General features: G+C 41.4%; 2 protein-coding genes across 6 annotated transcripts in view; one reads left to right on the top strand and one right to left on the bottom strand.

The window, feature by feature from the left end:
• The window catches only part of VEPH1 (ventricular zone expressed PH domain containing 1), a 223,822-nt gene that overhangs the window by 171,217 nt on the left and 27,270 nt on the right, over positions 1–25,335 (bottom strand). For all 5 annotated transcript variants that reach the window (XM_057315872.1, XM_048216092.2, XM_057315874.1 and 2 more), the window contains one exon: positions 17,333–17,507. In XM_057315872.1, the coding sequence (XP_057171855.1) occupies positions 17,333–17,507 (175 nt within the window). The remainder of the gene's footprint in view (positions 1–17,332; positions 17,508–25,335) is intronic.
• PTX3 (pentraxin 3) lies at positions 1,498–7,820 on the top strand. The gene is made up of 3 exons (XM_026497364.4): positions 1,498–1,810; positions 2,260–2,661; positions 6,596–7,820. Exons 1-3 carry the CDS (start codon positions 1,678–1,680, stop codon positions 7,207–7,209), a joined length of 1,149 nt encoding a protein of 382 aa, XP_026353149.2. The 5' UTR covers positions 1,498–1,677; the 3' UTR covers positions 7,210–7,820.

Genomic DNA, 25,335 nt, shown 5'->3' with positions numbered 1-25,335 from the left:
CCATGAGGTTCTAAAGTTATCAATTTTTTTTATTTGTAGAGGTTACATATGGTTCTTTAAAAAAAATCTGCCTAGTCTTTTTCTTTTGACAATATATTTTTCTTTGTCCGTGTTTCCAACTCCTTGTGGATCTAAAATAATTTTAAACACACTCATTTTCTAGTTCCTAGCTGATATTTTAAATAAATGAAGTTCTTGGGGGAGGGGTACCTAACCTTTTTTTTTAATCTGCTGATTCTCATTTGTGGTAGGTTGTTTCCTCATATGTTTAAATATTTTTATTGTGAATTTGTTTTTACTGTGGCAGATACTATACATTTGAATCTTGAACATGTGTGAGGGCAGACCCATCGTCACAAACTCTTAGGGACCCCGTAGAGTTCAGTCAAAGAGAGACATGCTTATTCTCAGTTATTTGTGTTAGGACAGAGGGTGGGGTTGTATCCACTGAAACCCAATATGTAACTCTTTGAGGATCTGGTCTGGCTTTAGGTGAGGCTCTCACTTCCAACTCCCACTCTGGCCTAAGCTTTGCTCCCACGTGATCATTAACATTTGGTTGTTACAGAACTGATCACCCTTACTTCCCTCTATGTCCCTGGGGGGGGGGGGCACTACATCAGCTCTCACAAGCTTGGCTTTGGTTCCCCCCTCTACTGCTGGCCCCTGGATACTTCCCTTACTTTAGTGGTAGTTCATTTGTACACATAAAGTTATTATTATAATGTAAACCCATTTCTAGGTGTTTTGTGCAGGAGAGTTTTCATCTTATATTGGCCTTCGTATTTTGAAGGAAGCAGAAATCCCTAAATTTACTTTAAAAACATGATCTTTGACTAGAAGCCTAGTGAAATAATACGATTTCCACATAATACCAGTTTACGAAAAGAAACATTCCTAAAATCAGCTTATTCTTCTCCCCCAGCTCTTTCTTAAGTTAGATTTACCAGTTTTGCTTTGTTGTCTGTCATTTTAAAAGTGTGTTTATGAAAGTATAGTTGCAACTCCAGAAGGATTAAATTAGGAGTGGACTTGGCTTCAAGAGCAATCAAAATTCTTACTCTAAGTTGGTTTATCTTGGAATCAGGGGGGTAACTTTCACAACTTAGACCTATAAAACTGTGTACAAAGACAAGTGGGGAAAGTTTTCTATACGTAAAGGGCTGTGGAACTGTAAGGCACCACACAAAATGCTGAAATGATGATCTTGCTTTCCTGCCTCTATGCCTGCTGACTTATTTCTCCCCCTACCTCCCCTCCCCTCCCCTCCCTTTCATCCCTCAGTGCTACCAATTCGAGTTACAACAGCTAATCCTCAGGGGGACAGTCTTAGCACTGTTTCCCCACCTCTTTCCCCTCTGACCCTCCTCCAATTAATCTGACTGCAGTGTAAACCTTTGCGGTCTATTATTGTGCAACGTCCACGTTTCCCTCGCCCTCCCACCCAGCCCCCTCCCCTCCAAATTCAGGGGGAACTCCCGTTACGGCGGTGCCACCGGCATTACTCATTCATCTCCATTCAGGCTTCCCCCAGCATTTATTAAGGGCTCTGTTCTCCTGCCTCTCACTCTCACTCTCCTCTGCTCAAACACTGCTCACTTGAGAGCTTCTCGCCTCGTCCCCTCGGGCCAACTCTGGAAAGTGGCAGAAGAAAGAACTTTGCCTCTCTCTCCAGCAATGCATCTCCCTGTGATTCTGTTCTGCGCTGCCCTCTGGTCTGCGGTGTCGGCGGAGACCTCGGATGATTATGAACTCATGTATGTGAATTTGGACAACGAAATAGACAATGGACTCCATCCCACTGAGGACCGTAAGTTCATTTTAACTGTTTCGCTGCTCACCCTAACTACATACCCACCTCTTCGGGTCTAAATATTATACATATACTTTGTAGCCAAGGAAATGTGCTAAAAATTATAGTTTGTTTTACAAAAAAAGAAGCACTTTAGGAAAGGGGGAGGTTTCAAAAAGTTATTTCTGTCACGTACGTAACGGCTTGAACCGCATGAAATCGCCGATGTTTGCCTGTTTTGAGCCGCATGAACGGCTAATTTCACAGAGTTCCACTTACTATATACCTGCATGAATGGTTCCTGTCATGGTCGGGATACTCACACGCTGTTTTTCCGAGCTGTCCTTAAAGGGAAGGGGGTGCTGGGACGGGCAGGAACTTGGGGCCACCGAGGGAGGTCAATTTTGTACAAAGCGCACCCAAGGAAGGCCTGGGCGGATCGGTAACGTGCGTGTCCCTTGCTCCAGCCACGCCATGTGACTGCCGTCGGGAGCACACCGAGTGGGACAAGCTCTTCATCATGCTGGAGGACTCGCAGATGAGAGAGGGCATGCTGCTGCAGGCCACCGACGACGTCCTCCGGGGCGAGCTGCAGAGGCTGCGGGCGGAGCTGGGCCGCCTGGCGGGCAGCGTGGGGAGACCGTGCGCGCCGCCGGCCCCCGCGGAGGCCCGGCTGGCCCGGGCGCTGGACGAGCTGCTGCAGGCGAGCCGCGACGCGGGCCGCAGGCTGACGCGCCTGGAGAGCGCCGCGACGCCGCGCCCGGAGGAGGCGGGGCGCGCCCTGGACGCCGTGCTCGAGGAGCTGCGGCGCACGCGAGCCGACCTCCGCGCCGTGCAGGGCTGGGCGGCCGGGCGCTGGCTGCCGGCAGGTAAGGACGCCGGGCGGAGCGGCTCCCCCCCCCCCCCGCCGCCCCCACACACTCTGCGTCTTTGTCCTCGGAGGCGCGTGGCGGGAAGCCTGGTGGCAGCCCTCTAGGGGCAGCTTCAGTGGGGACACACACACCTCCGCTTCTCCATGCACGCTCACGGGCTCACACACACCATACAAGGCGAGCAAACGGGCTTTAAAAAGTATTCTCCAACCCCGAGGAGCCCAGAAGAGAGAGTCTTGAAAACAGAGTCTTGAAATAGATGTCGGGGCCCCCTGACTGACACCGGATCCGACCAGGCGGCGCAGGAGCTCTATTGGCCGGTTATAACCGTGACCTTTCTAGCTGTCCGGCTTCCCTCCGTTAGGGATTTCCACTTCTTCTAATTTTAGCCTGTCTCTCTCTTTAGGGGAGCTCTGGTTCCCCGCGCTATTTAAGGGCCCAGCCTAATTTTTAGGGACGCGTTCCAATCCTGGGCCGGCCCCTCCTCCCCGCTGGTTCTGAGCAAGAGACTGGCGTCTGAACCTCATCTCCTGAAAGATTAGTGGAATTCCTGAGGCCCCGGGGTCTGTGGAATGAGCCCGCTAGAGGGGAGGTCTGAGTATGTGAGGTTTGGGATAAACCTACTGGGCGGGATCCACAGTGAAATGGTCTCCTGTAGGAGCAAACTGGTAACCCTTCTCCGCAGGGACTTAGGGGGTCAGCACCAAACAGGAGAGAGGCGGTTCAAACCAGATACAATTTACTGAAGTCCCCTGTAATATGAATGAATCTCCAAACACAAATGGGCCGGAAATAATACATTTGAAAAATACATTCGAAAGATGGTTAAACGAAATGAGACGATTTGGAGCCAAACAACCCTCCTTCATAAGTCAAAGTTTCTAAGAGGTAGTAGTGCAGAAATCTTCTGTGGGTTATAGTAGAAAATCAGTGATTTAGTTAGAAAATACAACTTACACTGTTCCTGAGAATCTCATGAACAGAGAACAATTACAAACAGTGCCATCCCTCATTATATTTACAATAAAGCAACTCATTTGTTGGGGTAGGAGGAAGAATCATAAGTATGTGTGAGAGCATGTTTCATTTAAAATTACAGAAACCATACCAGAGTATTAGTCTTTCCTAAATAGTTGAGGACTGTTTATCAGTGCTGAGCCTATTTTCTTGAATATTCAGTACGGTTGCAGAGACTGAAAAAGCATAAAATCAAATACACAATAGATCTTCAATGTAAGTGGCAAAGAGACAAATTATAATTCTGTGGCTATTTTAATGGATGAAATTTCTTGTCTTTGGCAAACGGTGTAAAATGATTGTACAGCTAGTGTACCCCCAAAACTGAAGAACTAATGCTAATTTTCACTCTCACCTCTGTATACTAGTTAGAGCAGAGAGGGATGTATTTCTGAGTTCTAAAAAATGTTAATTTCTTATTATATCCAATAGTACTTTTACCCACATGATTTGAGTTCTCCTTTCTTGGCCTCCTGCCAGCTTGGTTCCTAAGGGATTCCTAATTAATCTGTTGTCGGCCTCCTAAGAACCTGGTTTTAATTTTGTTTGGTCTTTGATAATATAATCAGAAAAACCTATTAATTAAGAGCCATTTCATGAGAGAGTTTCTGACATTTTAAAGAGATATCAAGTCCCCACCAAAAAAGCCACAAAAAACCCGTGAACACGAAATTCCACTCCATGGACTCACATAGCCAGTGCAGGCTGCAGGGGAAGCTGGGTCTCTGCGAGGCAATCAAGGAATGCTTTGGAATGCAGTCCTGACTGCCTGGGTTCATTTAAACAGGAAATCAGTTAATTGAACTGCAGTAGGCCGCCTCTTGAACACTGCTTTACTGGGACAGTACAGACGATCTCAAATGGTCCTGCATATGGTGATCTTTTGTTCCATGATCTTTGTTTGACTTCATTAACACAGCTAGAAAAAAAAAATGTATCTACCAATTTCATTAAGAATGAATCTTAAAAGTCTTCAAAAATTCAAATTATTCAGTGAAAAAGCAAATACCAAAATGTGACAGGACCAATTAGCGGTACTATTGCAGTTACTTTTATACGATTTTCTGAATCTCAGTATTTCTTTGACTATTTCTAGGTCCACATCTGTTTAATTTTTTAGGATAGAGCCTAGCCCCCGATTACTTGCAGGTATTTAGTTTAGTTTAACACACTTTGCATGGACGTTTGCTGCCTACAAGTTCCCTATATTCACCAGTTAATCTTTAAATGTTCTGGAAGCTTGCTTGTCAGAACTATTTTATGATGAAGCTTTAGTTTGTTATAAAGTGAATACCTAGCCCTCATTTAGATTAAAAAAAAAAAAATTCTTTTCCTGGTCTCTTACACACATTTCCCACAAACACCTAGAAGGTCTTCACTTCAGCATTTCTAGCTCCCAGACCAAACATGTGACCTGGAGATGAACTGAGTGGAAGTTTCCTATGCTCCCACTGCAGTGTCTGAATGTCTCCTTCTAAGTGCTCTTTAGCAGAAATATGTTCTCCACCAGGCCCCTTTAACTTCCTTAAAGTTTTTCTATTGCTGCCTGAATAGTATTTATAAGCATGTGGACAAAATAAGAGTTTTTAAGAATATCTTTGGTCTACGCAGTTCTTCTTGAGTACTATATACTTGTTGCTTACAGATTTGCAGAATATTAGAAGGAGAATGGAAGGGGCTTTTATAGATAACAAGAAAGGTTGGAGAGATTAAGGGGCTCGTCAAAAACTGCATGCTTGCTAATAGTAAAACAAACTGAATTCCACCTCTCCTAGCCAAATCGAGGGGTTCTTTTCCCATTAAGAAGCAACGCAGTGGGGGGCGCCTGGGTGGCACAGCGGTTAAGCGTCTGCCTTCGGCTCAGGGCGTGATCCCGGCGTTATGGGATCCAGCCCCACGTCAGGCTCTTCCGCTATGAGCCTGCTTCTTCTCCCACTCCCCCTGCTTGTGTTCCCTCTCTCGCTGGCTGTCTCTATCTCTGTCAAATAAATAAAATCTTTAAACAAAAAAAAAGAAGCAATGCAGTGGGGTAGGTAAGGGTGTGGCCTGTGCAGCCACAGTGCCCAAGCTCAAACCCCAGTTTTACCACTTACCAGTTAGTAAGCAGAACCAAGTTACTTAGTGCCCTATGCCTCAGTTCTCTCATCTGTAGAATGGGAATATTAAGATTATCTTTTAGGGTTGACAAGTAGGATTAAAACGATACAGAGTGATGAGAAGTGTATCTGGTACACAGTGAGTACCCAATAAGAGTGAGTCATCATTATTATACATTGTTGCCTTCCAAAGGTAGTTTTCTACAAACTTTGCAAAGTTTACAAATATCTGGAACATGTGTAAACTTTCAGCAGCAATATGACTGTCCCAGAGTTTCATTTAAAAACATATGTTGACAATGGGTAAATGGGTGAGCTAGGTCCATTGAATTTCATAGGTTGTTTTTTGTTTTGTTTTGTTTTGTTTCCTGGATGTTTGGTGAAGTCAAGAAGAGGGAAACAAGTCTGGCTCTAAGTTCTCAGAAATTACAGCGTCATTGTTGGAAATTAACGTGTAGTGACTCAACATTTTTATTAAAAAAAAAGTAGTAACAGAAAATAAGCTAATTGTGAGGGGAAGTAGTTATTAAAATACGGTTTCCATTATTTTCTGAGTTTGGACAATTTGGCTACTCTGCCTGCCTTCTTCTCCACTGAGATACATCATTGAGTAAGCCTGACAATTGACTTTATTCCTGTTTTCTTTGCTCTACCGCGATCACACTTGAAGTTCCTCAAGTCATAATGTGATACAGCACAGAATTTTCAGTTGTGGTCGTTAAAGTGCCTATGCTAAAATGCCTACGCTAAGACTGGAATCATTTCTGAATGAATTTTATATTTTCTCTCATATCCTTCTCACTTTCTTGCTCCTCTAGGTTGTGAAACAGCAATCTTATTCCCAATGCGTTCCAAGAAGATTTTTGGAAGTGTGCATCCAGTGACACCAATGAAGCTTGAGTCTTTTAGTGCCTGCATTTGGGTCAAAGCCACAGATGCATTAAACAAAACCATCCTGTTTTCCTATGGCACAAAGAGAAATCCATATGAGATCCAGCTGTACCTCAGCTATCAGTCCATAGTGCTTGTGGTGGGTGGAGAGGAGAGCAAACTGATTGCCAATACTGGGATTTCCCTGGGAAAGTGGACCCATCTGTGCAGCACCTGGAATTCTGAGAAAGGACGCGCGTCCTTGTGGGTAAACGGTGAACTGACGGCGACCACAGTCGAGATGGCCGCAGGTCACATTGTTCCTGACGGAGGAATCCTGCAGGTTGGCCAAGAAAAGAACGGCTGCTGTGTGGGTGGTGGCTTTGATGAAACACTAGCCTTTTCTGGAAGACTCACAGGCTTCAATATCTGGGATCGTGTTCTCAGCAACGAAGAGATAAGAGAAACTGGCGGAGCAGAGTCTTGTCACATCCGGGGAAATGTTGTTGGGTGGGGAGTCACAGAGATTCAGCCACACGGAGGAGCTCAGTATGTTTCATAAGCGTTGTGAAACTCTACTTGAAGCCAAAGAAAGAAACTCACATTTTAAACATATGCCAGTTGGGACGGTCTAAAAACCTCAGTGCATATTAAGAACACTTGAGACTAATGATGGGGAGAGTTGAGATCAATCTTTATTTATCTTGGCAAAATACCGAATAAACAGTTGAAGAGAAGACATTGGAGAATGCTTTTGGGGATATTGTTACTAGACTTTATGCCATGGTGCTTTGAGATTAATGCTGTCTCTTTGTCAGATAAACTCTCATATAATTAAAAAGGACTGTATTATTGAACAGAAGGACAATTGTTTTACTTTTCTTTGGTTAATTTTGTTTTGGCCAGAGATGACTTTTACATTGGAAGAAAAATAAAGTAACATTTGCTGTCCATTGTTCATTGTTATTGGTATGTACCTTATTATTAAAAAATGATGATAAAACATATTTAAACTACAATGTGACTTAACAAATGCAAATGTAGTTTATGTGTTATAATCGAATGTCACTTTTTTGAGAAGATAGTTATATAAGTTATAAAGTGGTTTTGTATTAATTTTATTAAGACTATTTTTGTAAAGCTCTACTGTAAATAAAATATTTTATAAAACTATCCCATGTCATCTAATTACAAATTTAAAAGATGTTTTGGAGCAAATCTACATTCTTAAAGTAGGAAATAGTTTTCAGATGCTATTCTGTTGTGTAAATAGTATTAGTTAGTGTTGTTAGAAACAAGCCATAGGGTTGTTTTAAGCTTTGGCTTCCTATAAAAAGCAAGAAATCTGATCTTGGCTAAGTCAATTCGTCTCTCTGGGTTTTAGGTTTCTCAACTGAGAAATCAAGGAATTGAGGAAATATTGATCGCTAAGTCCCAGTTTGATGATTCTATAACCATATACAATGTTCTGTCATACGTAACACAGAAACAAACTATCAGAGTTCCCCAAATATACGTGATGAGGGGGAGATCTCAGAATCTGGAAGAAACGACGACTCCTGCCCTTAAAATATATCCCATGCTCTTACTCATGCATGAAGGAGAGGACAGTCAAGGTCCTTCACCCTGCAGGTGGAGAGGTACCTCCCAGCCACACTAGTGTCCTCCTGTAAAGGCTGTGCGGGGCTAAGAGAAGACCATCCGCAAAGCTGTTTCCGGATGTCAGCAGCAAATGTGGTAGGGCCACAGTGAGGACGTGTCCGCCTAAAGACAGGGCCAGGTCATCTCTGATTTGTGAGGTAGTTATCAAACCATGTTTTATAACTAGTTGAGTGTCCTTAGATAAGTTACTTCACTCCTCTGGGTCTTCTGAGTAGAAGAAGAGACTTCCTTTAGCAATAAAATCTCCTGAATCTAGGAATCTTTGAGGGCGCTCGTATACCTTCATCCCATTTTTGAGATCCAGAAAATCAGGCTGAAGGATCTCTAAGAAGAGTGTTCACAGTCATGAGGTCATAGGCCAGTCGCAGACCCTTGGAGATTACATGATTCAAGGTTGCCCTTGAAGGGCCATAGGTAAGTCCTTCTTTAGCCATTATCTCTATGACCTGAATGTTAAACTGGAAGACGAAACGCTAGACCCAATATAAGCAGAGAGTTAGGCATGCTTTCAATCTCCACATCTCAGCATCAATCAGATCTGTTCAAAAGATCCAACATGATGCAGTTCAAAATACATCCAGACTCATATGCTGACAGTTAAATATAAGGGCCTTTTAAATTTTTCCATGGGAATTCTACGTTGAGGGTAAAGAAGAAACAAGTAGAAGAAAAACAAGTAATTCTTGGGTTATGAAAGTAGAAATTTCATCTGGTACAGCAGTAAATCCAGATAAGCGTTTCAAGGGACTTTGATTGTTTCCTCATACCTATTTTTCCTCTTTTCCAAAGGAACAGAATTCCAGTTTCAGTGGTAGGTATGCCCACTCAGAGCAAAGTCTATATTTTCCAGCATCAGTTGCAGCTATGTGTGGCCAGATGACTAACTGCTGGCTGATGTTGAAATACTGAACGTGATTCTCTTTCCCTTCCTCCTTCCACTTGATTGGAATACGGCTGTGATGGCAGGAGTTTCAGCAACCACCTTAGCTCATGACATTTGGTGTAACAATATAGAAGAAGCTTGGGTCTCCCGTGCTGTGAAGCGGCCTTGCCAGTCCTGGGCTGCCTGTTTCTTCACTTCTCTAACATGGAGAAAACCACACTTCTGTCATTTTAAATCCACTACTGTTTGAGCACCTAATCTGATCCAGTAGAACAATTTTTTTAAAAAATTGAAAAGACCACACACACTTTATTTCCTCAAAACATTCATAGACTATACTTAGAAAATATATTTTCCAAATTCTCAGAGAGTTGGCTCTCTGGCTTTCTTTCTTTCTTTTTTTTTTTTTTTCTAATAGGATTTAACGAGTTTCAGAATACATAGTGTCAGCAAAAGGAAGAAGTTAGAAATATGTAAAACTGAGATAAAATTTCTTTAAAAAAATATCAATTTGCTGGCTTACTTTGGCAGATTGACAAGGAGTTTCGTTCACCAGAATGGCTATTAAGGGCATCACTGTATCATGGCATTATAAAATAATTGTGCAAGATGACTGAAGTTATTAGGAGGAAAAAATGCACTATATATATAAAATATAAAATACTAGGTATGTGTGTGCTAGAGTGACAAACTGTTCCGGTTTGCCTGGGATTGTCCCAGCTTTAGCACTGAGAGTCCTGTGTCTCAGAAATCCCTTCCGTTCTAGCCAAATTGTGACAGTTTGTCACTTTGTCACTCTAGTATGTATGTCTGTATGTCACTAGAACAATATTTTTGCAGAGGTATATATGAATATAGGAACAAAATAGAGTTGATATATTTTCCTTGTCTATTACAATGTAAATTGGCTTTTAGTGAAATGTTTATTCCTTTAAAATATATTCAGAACATTTTACTACTAAATATATATTGTAGAATTTTAAAGTTTGGTATTTATAATTACTTAGTTAACTTCACTTTGAACAATTACATTTGCAAACAGAAGAAATCATCGATTTTTATTTTTTTAAATTAAATTTTATATTAGGAAGCTCTTCTTTGAGAAGCTTACTAAGGCCAAATGTTTCCAGAACTCTCTTTTAGCCACTTGATAAATAGCACTCATATGGTTAAAAATCTTGGTCAGAGTAATTATAAACGTTCACATCTATATTCATGGATTCAGTGAGCTGGAAAACTGAGATTACTGATGCTTGCATTCAGTTTTATAAATCTGGACTGTGGAAGAAAGCACGCTGGCCTTGGGCTCAGAAATTCACCATTTGAGGGGCGCCTGGGTGGCACAGCCATTAAGCGTCTGCCTTTGGCTCAGGGCGTGATCCCGGCGTTATGGGATCGAGCCCCACATCAGGCTCCTCTGCTGGGAGCCTGCTTCTTCCTCTCCCACTCCCCCTCTTGTGTTCCCTCTCTCACTGGCTGTCTCTGTCAAATAAACAAAATCTTAAAAAAAAAAAAAAAAGAAAGAAAGAAAAAGAAATTCACCATTCGAATCCTAGAGCACCATCACCTACCAACTAGAAGTTGGACCTGCCAACTAATCGTTATGGGTCTCACATTAGCCCAGAAGTTAGAGATAACAGGACTTGCCTCCCTGGCTGAAGGATTATTATGAAAATAACAAAAACTGATAATATATCTAAATGTACTTTCTCAACCATAAAAAAATATTTGAAATACACATTGTCTTAAAAAAAAGTTTTTCCAAGTTGTTCCCAGTGCATTAAATAAAAAAGCAGCAAACATGCAAAAATACAAACAAACAAGCAAATGTGCAGATTCCCTTATATGGTGGGTGAGAGATTCTCCGAAGCCAGCCCGGGACGGTCCTCTCTGCGCAGGCCTTCTTTTACTTCACAGCAACACCTGCTGGTGGAGTCAAGAAGGTGCAAACTCCGGAGCGCAACCGGTCCCAACGTAGTTAACAATTCAGAAGAGGTCCTCTTTGTTTCAAGGTGTGTCTCAATTTCTTGATCCACATTTGGGTTGGCTTTTTAGAGCATCATTTTAAATATTTCCCTATGTGTATTATTATTCAGTTTGAATATTCTTAATAAGATTGCTTAGTAGCCTGTTTCCTAGCAATTGGATTAATAAATTCTTTCTGAACAACTTGTAATACAGTGAGCTTAAAACTTTGTTCTTTAAGAATAATTGTGTCATGAATCTTTAATGGCTAAGTATCTCCCCAAGGAGTATAAAACTCCACAAATGAATCTGGTTCTGTCTTTAATATTTTAATATGGGCCTGGTACATGGCAGATGCTCAATTAGAGATGACAATGACCATGACGTTGATTATGAAAATGATGATAAGAAGAATCATCGTAACCATTGATGAACTACGTGCCTGGCATTGTGCAAAGTAGAACTGCTTTATCTGCTTAAGCCCCATCTCACCCTATGTGGTACATATTATTACTACCATAATAAATGAGAGGTTCATTTTCTATCTCTATTTTCTGAGACAGCTCACCCATCAGTGGTTTGAATTTTGTCTCACATAGAGAAAGAAATGAGGTGAATTTATCATAATTAGCTAGACAGTCTCTTCTAGACTTTTGCCAGTAAGTCAGAAAGGAATTTGGACTCTTGCTGAGACAATATTACATTTTCTTTCCAAAGACTCTCTACTTAAGTTTCCAATCATTTGAGGTCATCTCGTGATCTGTGCCAGAAGACCATATAAAAGGCATACTGACAGAGAGGCGTATTTCCTTACTATGACCACGGATTCGGAAACACCGGGGAGGAGACATCAGTGCTTTTACTTTTGATAGGAGTTATGTACATTGCATCACAGAGTTCCGAATCAAAATTTGGAAAGGGTTTCCCTGTAAGTCCTCAAATAATCCCTTATAGTCAGAGATATCCTCATTTTCAGGATCTCTGATAACATTGTCAGCTTCCTGGGTAAAAGACATGCTAAATTATGCTGTATTAAGCACTGGTTGTGCTTTTATATGCCAACACCAGGCAGGTTTTACAAAGCATCTACGTGGAAAAGAACAAGTTTGGAGAATTATTCAGGAATACTGAAAAATGACTCCCACTCTGAAAAGGTGGTGATATCACAAAATATTAAATTACTTCTGGTATTATTTAAGCAGAAAACAAATTTATTACCTAATAAATTTTTTAATTCAAGGGGAAGAATTTAATATTTCCCATTAAGTACAATTTTAGTCGTAGGTTTCTGTAGATATCCTTCATTAGATTAAGGATGTTCCCTTCTATCGCTAGTTTGCATAGAGATTTTTTTTTGTCATGAACAGACTTTGAATTTTATAAAAGAAGAGGATATATATATGCATATAGGTGTGTATATATATATATATATATAATATTCTCGTGATTATATATAATTTTACAGACACACATATATACATACATACACAATATCCCCTTAATGAGTTTCAGGAAGTTCTCCAAAATTCCTAGTTCTCAAAGAACTTTTTTCTTTTTAAAGATTTTATTTATTTCTTTGAGAGAGAGAGAGAGCAGAGAAAGAGAAAGAGAGCTGGGGGAGGGGCAGACAGAGAGGGAGAGCAGACTCCCCATGGGAGCACGGAGCCCCATGCCAGGCTCGATCTCAGGGCCCTGGGATCATGACCTGAGCCAAAGGCAGATACTTAACCGACTGAGCCACCCAGGTGCCCCAACAAAAAACTTTTTTCATGCATGGGTACTGAATTTATGTGATGCTCTTACTAATCAGATGACTTTTTGACCTTTTAGTCTTTTACTGGGGGGAATTACATTTTGAATATTAAGACATTCTTTCATTCCTAGGATAAACTTAACTGAATCATTACGGATTTTATAAAAGGAGGATAACAATAGTTCGTCCATCATAAAATATGGGGAGAATTACATGACTAAGAAGACCAGAAAATGGTACACAGGAAGTGCTCAGCAAATATGAACTATTACTTTCCTTAAGCATTGCTGGAGTCATTCTGATTTCTGATTTGTGATTTGTGCTTCTATGCTCATAATTAAGATGGGCCTGATTTTCCTTTCTTATGTTGCCCTGTTCTGGTTTTGATATCACGTATATCAAGCCTCACAGAATTAGTTGGAGAATGTTTTTTAATTATCTGAAGAAGTTTAGCCAAGCCTGTAATTATTATTTGCATATTTGTTCTAATTGGTCTATAACACTAAATGGGACAGATGGGTTTTTCTTTTTCTTTTGTGGGGGCGGGGGTGATTTAAAAATATGGATATAACTGTCTTATTTGTTATAGGGATATTCAGGTTTTCTAACCCCTTAGCTCTCAAGCATGCACCAAGGCAATAATGCTCATACCTTTCATCTTTCCTTCAAATGGAAGGACTTTTCACAGTTTCCTTCTCACTGAGAGAACTTGGAGAATACAAAACAGACAAATTGGAGTCTAAGCAATTTAAATAAAAATCAATTTCTATTTACATAGAAAGTCAACATTATTACTTATATATGATTATTAATAATGAAAAGTAGTAAATATTGGCTTGGAATTATTGAAATATTTGCCTTCAAGGATACTTGCCAGTCTCTAATGATTGACTTACAAGCATAAAGGAGACATTTCGTTTGGAATCAGGGACAGACATATATATAAAACGACCGAAAAATATGATCAATGGAGTAACATCAACCAAGCACAAGGAGCAGTCCCCACTGGTATACCACAAGTCTTGCCTGGCCCCATCTGATCTACTTTTTCATTAGTTTTGAAATGAAGGGAGAGTGGTTCTATTCTTAAAATTTACAGATGCCAAGAACCTGGGAAGAACTGCAGATACACCGAGAGGGAAGAATCATTATCCAATAGGGTCTTGTTATGCCAAAGCAATGGGCTGAATCTCTAGTATAAAAGTATAAAAGTAAATACATAAAGCTGTTTGCTGGTACCCAGTATTCATTTTAGCCATTGCTGGCAACAGCCCTGGATTTGGTTAGGGGGTGATCTGCACCCCATTCATGTGGTTCTACTGTAGTTGTCCCCCATCTCTTGCTTTGATGGTGGTTCACTACTCAAGCCTGGTCAACTGAAATACTGTATTCCCTGACAACAATGATGGATTGGTTCAGAAATGGGTGTGTGACCCATGTCGGGTCAAACAGAGACAACGAGACCGAATATGGAGTTTCTTTTGTTTAATTGTATTCATGATGATATGAGTTGGAAGCTGCAGAGGGCTATAATATGGAATATGAAAATCCAATTCAAAGGAAGAAGAGCTGAGTAATGACTTTTGGGACTGCCACTGAGCCCTGAATCAAGCCATATGGGAAGTCTGATATACTTATGCACTTTTCAGTCCTATGTTCTGATAAGAAGTTCTTCCTCCTTAACCTCCTCTTTCTCCTCCTTTCCTCTTCCTCTTCCCCTCTTCCTCCTCTTACTTTTTCTCTCATTCCTCTTCTTCACAATCACCATCATTGTCATCATCATCAAGTTATTTTTACCTGGAGTTTCAATTACTTAAAATACTACTAATTGGTAACATGGGATAATAATAGGACTTTTGTTATGGAATTTTTGTGAGGATTAAATGATATAATCCTATAATCTGTATAAAGTGCTTAATACAGTATTTGACATAAAGAGAGCGTGAAATAAATTTTAGCCATTGTAGTTAGAATTGTTTTTATGATCATTATTGGTATCAATGAGAGGATGACCATTTGGTGGGGATTTAAGCATTGCCTGGGTAATTGAGCTAAATGACGTTTAATGTCCCAACATAAGATTCCATAATTTTTTAATTCTAGTTGTGTAAAAAAAAATAGATCAAATCAAGAAACTGTAATACTTTAGCATTTTCTGTAGAAGTAGAAAAATGGGAGAATGCAGATTAAGATAATATAAGTCAAGGAGGAAGATCTAAAGTGGAGAAACTGTAGGTAAAGAAAAACAGAAATCCTAATGATGGTTCCTAAAGCTGATTGCAGGGAATACATGACAAAGATTTGCAGAGCAGAAAACTTACTGAGAGACAGTAAGATCCCCTCTACTTTGTAGGTCTAAGTTTGATGGGCTCGTGTGAATGATTGGAGAGTTTCACAGACACATTCGTCTCAAAAATCTAAGCCCTGAAATATGTAGCCCCAACTTCTTTTAGTCAAATTATCATTTCTTTTATGGTAATTTTTATAGTGCCAGATCAAATAAACCAAATCATTTGTTTATTTCAAGTGCTTGTAGTGAATTCAGAAAGTGCATTTTGTGTTTCAAAAGACTTCTTTGTCATTGAAAGTGCATTTCAAAAAAGGAAAAAAAACACAAATACATGAGCTCAGTTCTTGGCAGCTGCGAAGAAACAATTCATTTTTGTGGTTTTTTTTTTCCAATAAATCTTGTTACTTGCAAGTCTATCATGGTTTTAAAATGTGTGGTATGTATACGTGTTTATAATATCATATAAAATCTGTTCCAAATATGTAGCCAAGGTGATGAAAAAAGTGTAACTGCTTTTCTGGACTTTTAGAAAATTTAGTATCATGATTAAAAGTTAAGTGAGGAATTCAATCCTGTAGCCAAAGAAAATGAGAAATGAATGATACCGACTAGTAAGATCAGTGACAGATCTTTAGAGAGGAACACGGGTAGAGTGATGAATTTCCACTGTCATGGCTGGGGTTCAGACATATCTGGGCATCTGGCGGACCACTGGGGTGGCTGGTCAGATGTTCTGGAAGGGGAGTGCTAAGAACTCTTCTTGGGAATGTCTGGCATAATGAAAAAAAACCTTAGTCCTTGGTGGGCCATAGTCATTTTGAGAACTGGATGACTGATTTCTTGCTAGTTTGACTCTTGGCTAGATAGCTAAGCCCAAGAAAGAGAGAGAGAATATTTCAGACAGAACAGAAGGCTACATTTTCCTGCAAACCTGGGAACAGGTTGGTATTGGGAGCTAAGTAACCCCATTCTGGGGCCTCTCTACCAAAGTGTAACACCAAGGAGAAAGATGGGTGTTCCCCGCAACATCCTGCCACGGGTGGCCACATGAGATTAGTGTGCTGAGGACTGGTGGCTCCTGAAGCTTCGGGGGTAGTAGCACAAAGGGACAGAGGCTGCCATCCCTGGCAAGGCGGTGTGCAGTGAAATCCATTCCTGGGCCCTCCAGGGAAGCAGCCACAGTTTGCTGGGCTTAGGGTGGTGGAAGTGGACACCAGCACAGCGTGCTGCGCCAGGAGGCATGGAGACAATAAGGGCATGGACTTATGGACTGGTCTGCATACCCAGAAAGTGAGCATTTGTGGGGCACCCTTGGGGACTCTAAGAAATACTTGGTCAAGGGCTGATGTTCAACTTGAGCATGTGGGGTACGTGGCAGTAAAATGTGGGCCAAGATATTCGTGGACCTCATACATTTTTATTAATGAGAACTGGGGACATTGGGTGCATATCACATAATACCATATACTGTTCTCTGATCCCAAATTAAAAAACAAAAAACCATGGCTTCTGATAGATCTGGAGCCAAAGGAAAAAACATAAGACAAAAGAGAATATTTCGATTGGACTAATCCGATCTCTTTCATGCAAATGTGAAACAATTAACAGAGATGTCCTGATTGATTTTTTTATGGTAGTATTTAACACAAACAAATTAGTCCCAAATCATGTTCACGTTTAAGAAGTCGTCACATGCTCTCTGGCGTGCTTTATCTAACATTCCTTGTGTTGGGGAACCAAAGGCAGAAACGGTTTTCCACGTACCGCTGAGAGCAGTGGGACGTGCTCCACTCAGTGCGGACAGGTAGGTTCTCTACAATTGGTAGCTGGACAAGGTGACCAGAAGCGTGGAAAACACCATTCTCCAAACTGAGAGATGTAGAGTTGGAAGAGAGAGAGCTTACAGCTCCCCTATCAGTCCAAATAATTCATCTGCCCAGTGAAGAGACATGGACTCAGCCAGCCCAAGACACCTCACCCCTGTTCACCAGCCAACTAGTGGCAAAGCAGAGAATCTAACATACCTCGCAACCCTCTAGGTCTCCCTTTCCACAAACCATTAAAATGGGTCATGAAAATACTTTAAAACCATTCCTGAAAAAACATGCCCAAGCTCAGCCGTTGCACCATACCTTGGAGTATGCTCTTTACTATAACGTCTGTGTGATCAGCCAGGAGATCTGCCTTGGTGATCGCAGCCAGGGACAGGTAGTTGGACATATCCCTGCACAGTTCCTTGTTGCTTCTGTGGAGGAATTTCACCGCGATGGGGATGGCTAAGGCCATCACACGGGGCCGGTTGTAATTCTGAGGAAACACAAGAAAGCAACAAATAAGTGGCTCATTATTCATTCATGTATTCATTCATCCAAAAAATATTTATTGAGCTAATCTCCAGAGTGCAGCTGTGAAAACACAGGCCCCGCCCTGTCTTCATTGTATCTGGGCCTCTGGGAATTCTTGCTTTTGTTGGGCAGCCTTGGAGGCAAACAGGAGGCCAAGAGCCTAGGCTGCTGAGGGCACGGGCGGCAAAGTGCACGGTGCTGAGGCAACGAAGGAGGAACACCTAACCCAGCCCTGGAGGGTGTCAAGAAAGACTTTCTAGAGGGAGTGATGTCTTAGCTGGACCTGGTGGATGACCAGGAGACGGCTGTGTGATGGCAAGGAAAGGGGTGGACGGGAGGAAAAGCACGTGTGGAGGCACAGACGTGACGGAGAGCGTGCACCATTGGAACTGTGACTAGTTCAGCACAGTGGGAGGGTGCTACCCGTGGGAACGCTGGGGTAGGGAGGTGGGCACAGGGACCGAGAAGTAAAAAGGGCAAGATTATGAAAGATCTGGCATTCTACGCCAAGGAGCTTGGAACTGATATTTAGGGTGATCGGGAGTCACTGATGACAAAAATAACTCATCAGATTTACACTAAACACCCAAAAGAATGTTGAACAAGGTGTTTTGTGACTATATCTTTTTTTTTTTAAAAAGATTTTATTTATTTATTTATTTGACAGAGATAGAGACAGCCAGTGAGAGAGGGAACACAAGCAGGGGGAGTGGGAGAGGAAGAAGCAGGCCCATAGCATAGGAGCCTGATGTGGGGCTCGATCCCATAACGACGGGATCACGCCCTGAGCCGAAGGCAGACGCTTAACCGCTGTGCCACCCAGGCGCCCCGTGACTATATCTTAAAAACTAAAGTTTCAGCCAGTGAGATTCAGAAGGAAAAGGTGAATGAACATGACTAAAAACTACAGAAATTCTGGGTCCTGAAATAATTCTCTTTGTGATTAGCCATCGATATCCTTATATATAAAATAGTGCCATCAGCATTTAATTGCCTAATTAGGGAATAGTTAAAAATACAAATTATTTTCTTAAAAATGAATGGTTTGGGATGCCTAGATAGCTCAGTGGGTTAAGCGTCTGCCTTTGGCTCAGGTCATGATCTCGGGGTCCTCGGATCGAGTCCCACATCAGGCTCCTCGCTCAGCAGGAAGCCTGCTTCTCTCTCTGCCTGCCTCTCTACCTGCTTGTGCTCTCTCTCTCTCTGACAATTAAATAAATAAAATGTTTTTTTAAAAAAGATTCACTACCATCAACTATTTTGACCATCAACTCCATCCTTTAGCCTAACTATAAGGCAAAGGTGGCACACTGCACACTATGTTTGACTTCATATTATTATAACAGAAATAAAAGGTAGTTGTTTTTCTATAACCATTCATGTGAAAAATGCTTATATCTTTCCACCTGTGGATTACTCCCTCGAACACCTCCCACAATTCTGGGTTTGGGGTAGGTGTTCAATAAGCATCTGAGAAACTGAATAACTAATGAAGAAAATGTAAATCCATTGTGATAGCTGTCATCAGGAACAAAATGTGACGGTAAGGGAAGCACGGAGGTGGGGGGGTCCATTTGCTCCCATGTCTCTTGCTCATGTTGCTGTTCGTGATGGCTGAGTATGGGTCTGAACCTCCAACGCCAACCATTTTCTGAACTAGGTGATTGGGCAGGGGAGTTGTTACACACTCGTTAGCAGACTCCTACTTCTATGGCCAAGGTGCCATGATACTTCTTTCTCATGGGGGCATTTGCACCCTTGACTTTAAGAGTCATCAAATGAGTCAGACATTGACCAATCAGAGAATCACATTTCTTTGGTGCAAATGATAGGTTCCAGAATGGGCAAGTTACCCAATTACAGGTGAAGAGTAATTAAAGGGCTCTGTGAAAGAGATCCTCTCTTCTACTGAATCCAAAATATTGAGGATGGAAGACCAAGAGTAGCTGCTGCCAGACTGTGACCTCAGTAGGAGAGAATCTGAATGACATTCAAGGCCACATACATCTATTTGAGAGAAGTTGAGAGAAAATAGGTTCTGGTAACATCATTTGTACCCCATGCATTAGGCTGTGCTTGAGGCCAATACTAGCCCCCAATTTTTCTAAGGTGAGTAAATTAACTCTTTTGTCCCTCCTAGGCCCTAGAAACAAAAATAGACCTATAAAGCCTTAATCCATTTCTGTAGTTCCACCCATTTTCCAGATTCAAGGATGAATCTGACTCCTGAGCAGAGAAAGTAAGTATTCAAAAACCTAACCTGATATCCCACAGTTAAGTCAGCCATATTGAAAGTCTGACTCTAGCCCTTTGTGACAAGTCCTGTGCTTCTATAGCAGTTCCACTCACTAGGCTTCTGTCCCATCCTTCACAGAGTTCCTAACACCGTCTAACTATTGGGACCATGGCTTGCAGCCAGACTTCTCTGATACCAGGCTTTGACTTTATCTAGAGTATTTCCTCTCCTGGTGAATTTAATTGGGCCTGATTGGACTGGGCCATTACTGATGTGATGAGCTGTGAGGCCTCCCTGGGAGGCTGACTGCTCCCTGCCTTTCAGCTTTAGAAGTCTGAGTGTGTGCTTACTCAGGCCAGACAGAATTGTTTGGATCCACTGATGCTAACTCACACCAAGGGATTTCCAAAAGCCAGTGCATAATCAGGCATGCCAGTTTACTCGTCTACAGGGAGGGTCTTTCCTAGGTCAGACTCTTTCACATTATCAGGATATCAGGAACCAGATTACTAACCAGAATGTTCACTGATGGGCACAAAATCAGATAAGAGCAGAGAGAGAGCCTGAGGATTACGTCATCCAGGCCATAGTGAAACCCGACTCAAATAACAATCCTATCCCATAACCAAATCCCCATCTCTAGGACTGACTGGAACTTTCCTGTCCATAAGATTCGGTCTCTACCCAGTGCCCCCGCCCCCCAACACACACACACAAAACAGTGCTGGGTAATTGTGCTAATTGTGCCATAATAATGACCCCCCCCCCCCACTGAGCATCCTCCTTTTTGTTGACATATTCTTCAGAGTATGTTTAGGAAGTAGTATTGTTTAGCAAGGCCGATTGATTTGTCCATTTTCTCTATTATAATCTTATTCTATCCCTGCCCCCCTGAGGTTATAGTCAAGTTACCTCAATTACAGCATTTTGATATTTCCCAAACCCCTCAGTCTCACCTATTCAATTTTTTAGATTGCCGCTACAGACAGCCAATATTTCCATTAGGCGTAGACTTTTGCTAGTTTAACTCTTAGATGACACATCTTTATCCCTATCATGGCTGATCAAATCCCTAGTTTTGAGAGTGGAACACAATCACACAATTCTTCTCAGAGCTTTCCAACAAAGAACTTTGTGGAAAGGTTTACCTATTCTGAGTCTTTAGCCAAGAACAACTTGCAGCTGGAGAAGTACACGTCTTCCATTGGAGGAATACATGTCCAAGCACATTTACCTGTAACTTGCTTAGAAACCACAGATGGTAGCATTGGAAGTACAACTCATGTTCCTAATTGTGAACACAGACAGTGAAAGATCAGTGAAAATCAGTATTCGTAGCAACTGATATTTTTTAATCTTAGGGGTGAGCTAATGTTTGCCAGCAACCATGAAAGAACACACTGTCTTAACCAATTCCCTCATTTTCTTCTTACAACAATTCTAGATGTTCTAGAAAAAAAATAGTAGGCGGCTATTAAAGTCTTTGAAGTGTGATTCTAAATGAAATGTGTAAAATTTTTTAAAAACTATAATGTCACTGTTTTTTAATAATGACAGTATACTTTTAAAAATGCAAAAGATTGAAACTGGACCATTTCCTCACACCGTACACCAAGATAAACTCAAAATGGATGAAAGACCTAAATGTCGACAGGAATCCATCAAAATCCTTGAGGAGAACACAGGCAGCAACCTCTTCGACCTCAGCTTTAGCAACTTCTTGCTAGACGTATCTCCAAAGGCAAGGGAAACAAAGGCAAAAATGAACTATTGGGCCTTCATCAAGATAAAAAGCTTCTTCACAGCAAAGGAAACAGTCAACAAAACTAAAAGGCAACCTACAGAATGGGAGAAGATATTTGGACATGTTTTATCAGATAAAGGGCTAGTATCCAAAATCTATAAAGAACTTATCAAATTCAACACCCAAAAACCCAAAAAATCCAGTCAAGAAATGGGCAGAAGACATGAACAAACAGTTCTCCAAAGAAGACATCAAAACCACAATGAGATACCACCTCGCACCCATCAGAATGGCTAAAACGAACTCAGGAAACAACAGATGTTGGCGAGGATGCAGAGAAAGGGGAACCCTCTTACAGTGTTGGTGGGAATGCAAACTGGTGCAGTCACTCTAGAAAACAGTATGGAGTTTCCTCAAAAAGTTAAAAATGGAGCTACCCTCTGACCCAGCAATTGGACTACCAGGTATTTATCCAAAGGATACAAACACAGTGATTTGAAGGGGCACCTGCACCCTGATGTTTATGGCAGCAATGTCCACAATAGCCAGAATATGGAAAGCACCCAGATGTCCATCGACAGATGAATGGATAAAGAAGAAGTGGTATGTAATACATATATAATGGAATATGATTCAGCCGTCAAAAAGGATGAAATCTTACCATTTCCAATGACATGGATGGAACTGGAGGGTATTATGCTAAGGGAAATAAGTCAGTCAGAGAAAGACAAATACTACATGATTTCACTCATATGTGGAATTTAAGAAACAAAATATATGAACATAGGGGAAAGAAAGGAAAAATAAAATGAAAATAGGGAGGCAAACCATAAGAGATGGTGAACTCTAGGAAACAAACCGAAGGTTGCTGGAGGGGAGGTGGGTGGGGGGATGGGGTAACTGGGGGATGGGCATTAAGGAGGGCACTTGATGTAATGAGCGTTGGGTATTATATGCAACTACTAAATTCAACCTCTGAAACTAATAAAACGAAATAAATACAAAATAAAAGTCAAATATAAAATGAAAATATAATGTCATTATTGAAAACCAAAACAAAACTTCAACACGCTCAACTTTTCTATTTTCCTCCCATAAATGTCATCTGGAAATCTCTCACATGACAGGAGGAGTAAAACATTGAGCAAATAGCAAATCATTTGTATAAACACCAAGGAATTATTACCAAAGACTTTCAATCTCTAACTAGTGTCTAGGCCATTTCTAGTGTATCAAGAAGCCATGGGCACTGATGACAGAAACAGGATACGAGTGAGGGCCTGGGAGGCCAAGAGGAGGCTAGAAAGACACAGGTCCCATGGACCTAACAGGTACCATACAACCTCCTTCTAACGGCTGAGCTTCACTCTCAAGTAAAGCAAAAGGAGTTACTAACCCAGTAGATCTCAGGCCCACGAATTTATGTTATCTTTAGGATTATTTAGATCGCAGGAATGCTATGGTACACACTCAAAGAAAGCCCAATGATCACTTGTACAAATAAACCACGTTAACAGCAGCTGTTAATGCTGGAGCTTACGATGGCCCTTGCCCCTTGGTGCAGACGTGAGCGTGTTGGTATGCATATCCTCTTACACACAATTTAGTGCCTGGTACTCAGCGAACACATTCAGTGAGGTACAGGGTAGATATAAAGACCTGCTCATAGGGACAGTTATTTTTAGCTCTAGAAGCAGAACAAAAGCTCTTTGTTCCACGGATGCCAAGAATTATATTTCTTAACTAGATTAGCACCAATTTGAGCTTTTGGTGGAGGTTTTCCCTTTGAAAACATGCGCTTCGGGAACATTTCCCAGAGTTTTAAAATTGAAAAGAATAAAGCGAAGTAAAAGAGATATGTATCTGAGATGATAGCAAAAGAGCTCTTGGGTTTAAATGCAACTAAAAGCCATAAGAGCGTAATCTCAAGAAATATTCAGTGTCATTTATTAAGATCACTGTTTTACCCTACATCACTGATCAGATAAACAAGCAAATTTTGGATTTATATATAAAAGGCTTGGTTCTTAGCAGCATGGGTATAAATAAAATCTAAAACGGCACATACACCTACCCAGTGTATTTTTAGACAGATAATAAGGGAATGGGTCTCAGTAACCTGGGAGGTTGTGCCCCAGTCTCCTCCCTTCTTTTCCTTCTTTCTTTCTTTCTTTCTTTCTTTCTTTCTTTCTTTCTTTCTTTCTTTCTTTCTTTCTTTTTTTTTGTGCCATTGTCTTGTGTGGCATTAACTGACAAATAAGTACTGGGATCCATTCTAGAGAGAAACATAGCTGTTCTGCAAAATCCAGAGGGCAGCCACATCTCCTGATCTATTCAGCCCTTCCTTCCTTCCTTCCTTCCTTCCTTCAATAAATATTATTTTGAGCACTTACTATGTGCCATTCACTATTCTAGGTGCTGGGACTACATCAATAAAACAGACCTTCTATTTTGGGGAGAGGGAGACAAGCGTCGAACAGTGGCTAAAAGAAATAAATGAATAGCTTGTTAGAAAGTATTGAGTGCTATTTTCGAGTTTTCTGCAGAGGAAGGTAATGCCAACCAGAATGAGTACTCGTGCATCCTGTGTCCCAAGTAGTTTGTGTCTATAATCCAATGACTATGGAATCCTCACAACGAACTCACGAGACGGCTGCGGCATTGTACAGATGAGGACATTAAGGCACAGAAAGACAGACTTGCCCAAGAGCGCAGTGCTGCTGAACAGTAGCGCTGGGATCGCCCACTGAGTCAGCTTCTGCACCGAGCTAACCGATTCTGCGCCTAAGAGCTGCGAGGGAAATGCTCCCAAAATGTCCAAGGCACTTCGCATGTGATGCCAGCCAGGGACAGACTTCGAATCTTCACATAGCATTAACTGAGGAGGAAATAAGAAAACTGAAGTGTGGAATCAAGGTGAATGGACAGTTGGTCCATCTACAAAAAAGAAAAATAAATACTTTCTGGTTTCCAACCGTGAATCTGAGGACTATTGCTCTTCCTCCCTCCTGCCCCCAGACGACCCCCTTTAGCGATCCCCTTCTTCATTCAGTCATCAACATGAGCAGAGATGGACAAAGAGATAAAATGCTGAGCTTCCCTGGCAACAGCTCTGTAAGGAGTTTGGTTGGTAAAGACGTTCTTACTGCCTCAGCTCGTAAAACCGGGCATTGACTCTCAACATCATAATGGTTGGCCTGTCCATTCAAGCTAGAATTTCATTTTAGTACCTCAGCTATGTCAATAATTACAACCTCCCTGAGGTACATTTTTATTTTCTTCAACCCTCTCGAGGTTTGAATTTATCCTAGAATGTATTGTGCCTTATAGGGAGTATCTTCCTTTTCAGGATTTTTCTAGAGGCAAAGAAATAGGCATTGAACTCCTCATAGCAATCTGGTCAGAGGAAGCTGTGGTGGGAGATAGGAACTTCTGGAGAGTGGCTAGACCACAAATGGAGATTGCTTTTATAATAAAAGATGGTTCTCGTGAGCAGCACATATTGTTATGCCCATTTTACACATGGCAGAACAGAGGGATAAAATCACTTGCCAAGCTCTCATTTATATAAGACCAAGAGCATTTGACTCGAAGGCCCTCAAGCTCCAAAGCTCTTTCGGCGTCTCCTACAGGAGTCAGAATTTTAGACCGGAAGGTGAGCTGGGAGATCACCTGGTTCATCCTCTGTTTTACAAAGGACAGATTGTGAGACTTGTTCAAGGACATGGGCCAGGTTTGTAAAAGCATGTCACCCAAGGCAAAAGAAACCACAACTCACAAGGACACGTCACACAGGTACTGATTTTGGAC

This window comes from Ursus arctos, unplaced genomic scaffold (assembly GCF_023065955.2).
Source record: "Ursus arctos isolate Adak ecotype North America unplaced genomic scaffold, UrsArc2.0 scaffold_20, whole genome shotgun sequence".
Taxonomy (NCBI): Eukaryota; Metazoa; Chordata; class Mammalia; order Carnivora; family Ursidae; genus Ursus; species Ursus arctos.
Note: the sequence above shows the minus strand (reverse complement) of the source record. Positions and strands in the feature narration are given on the sequence as shown.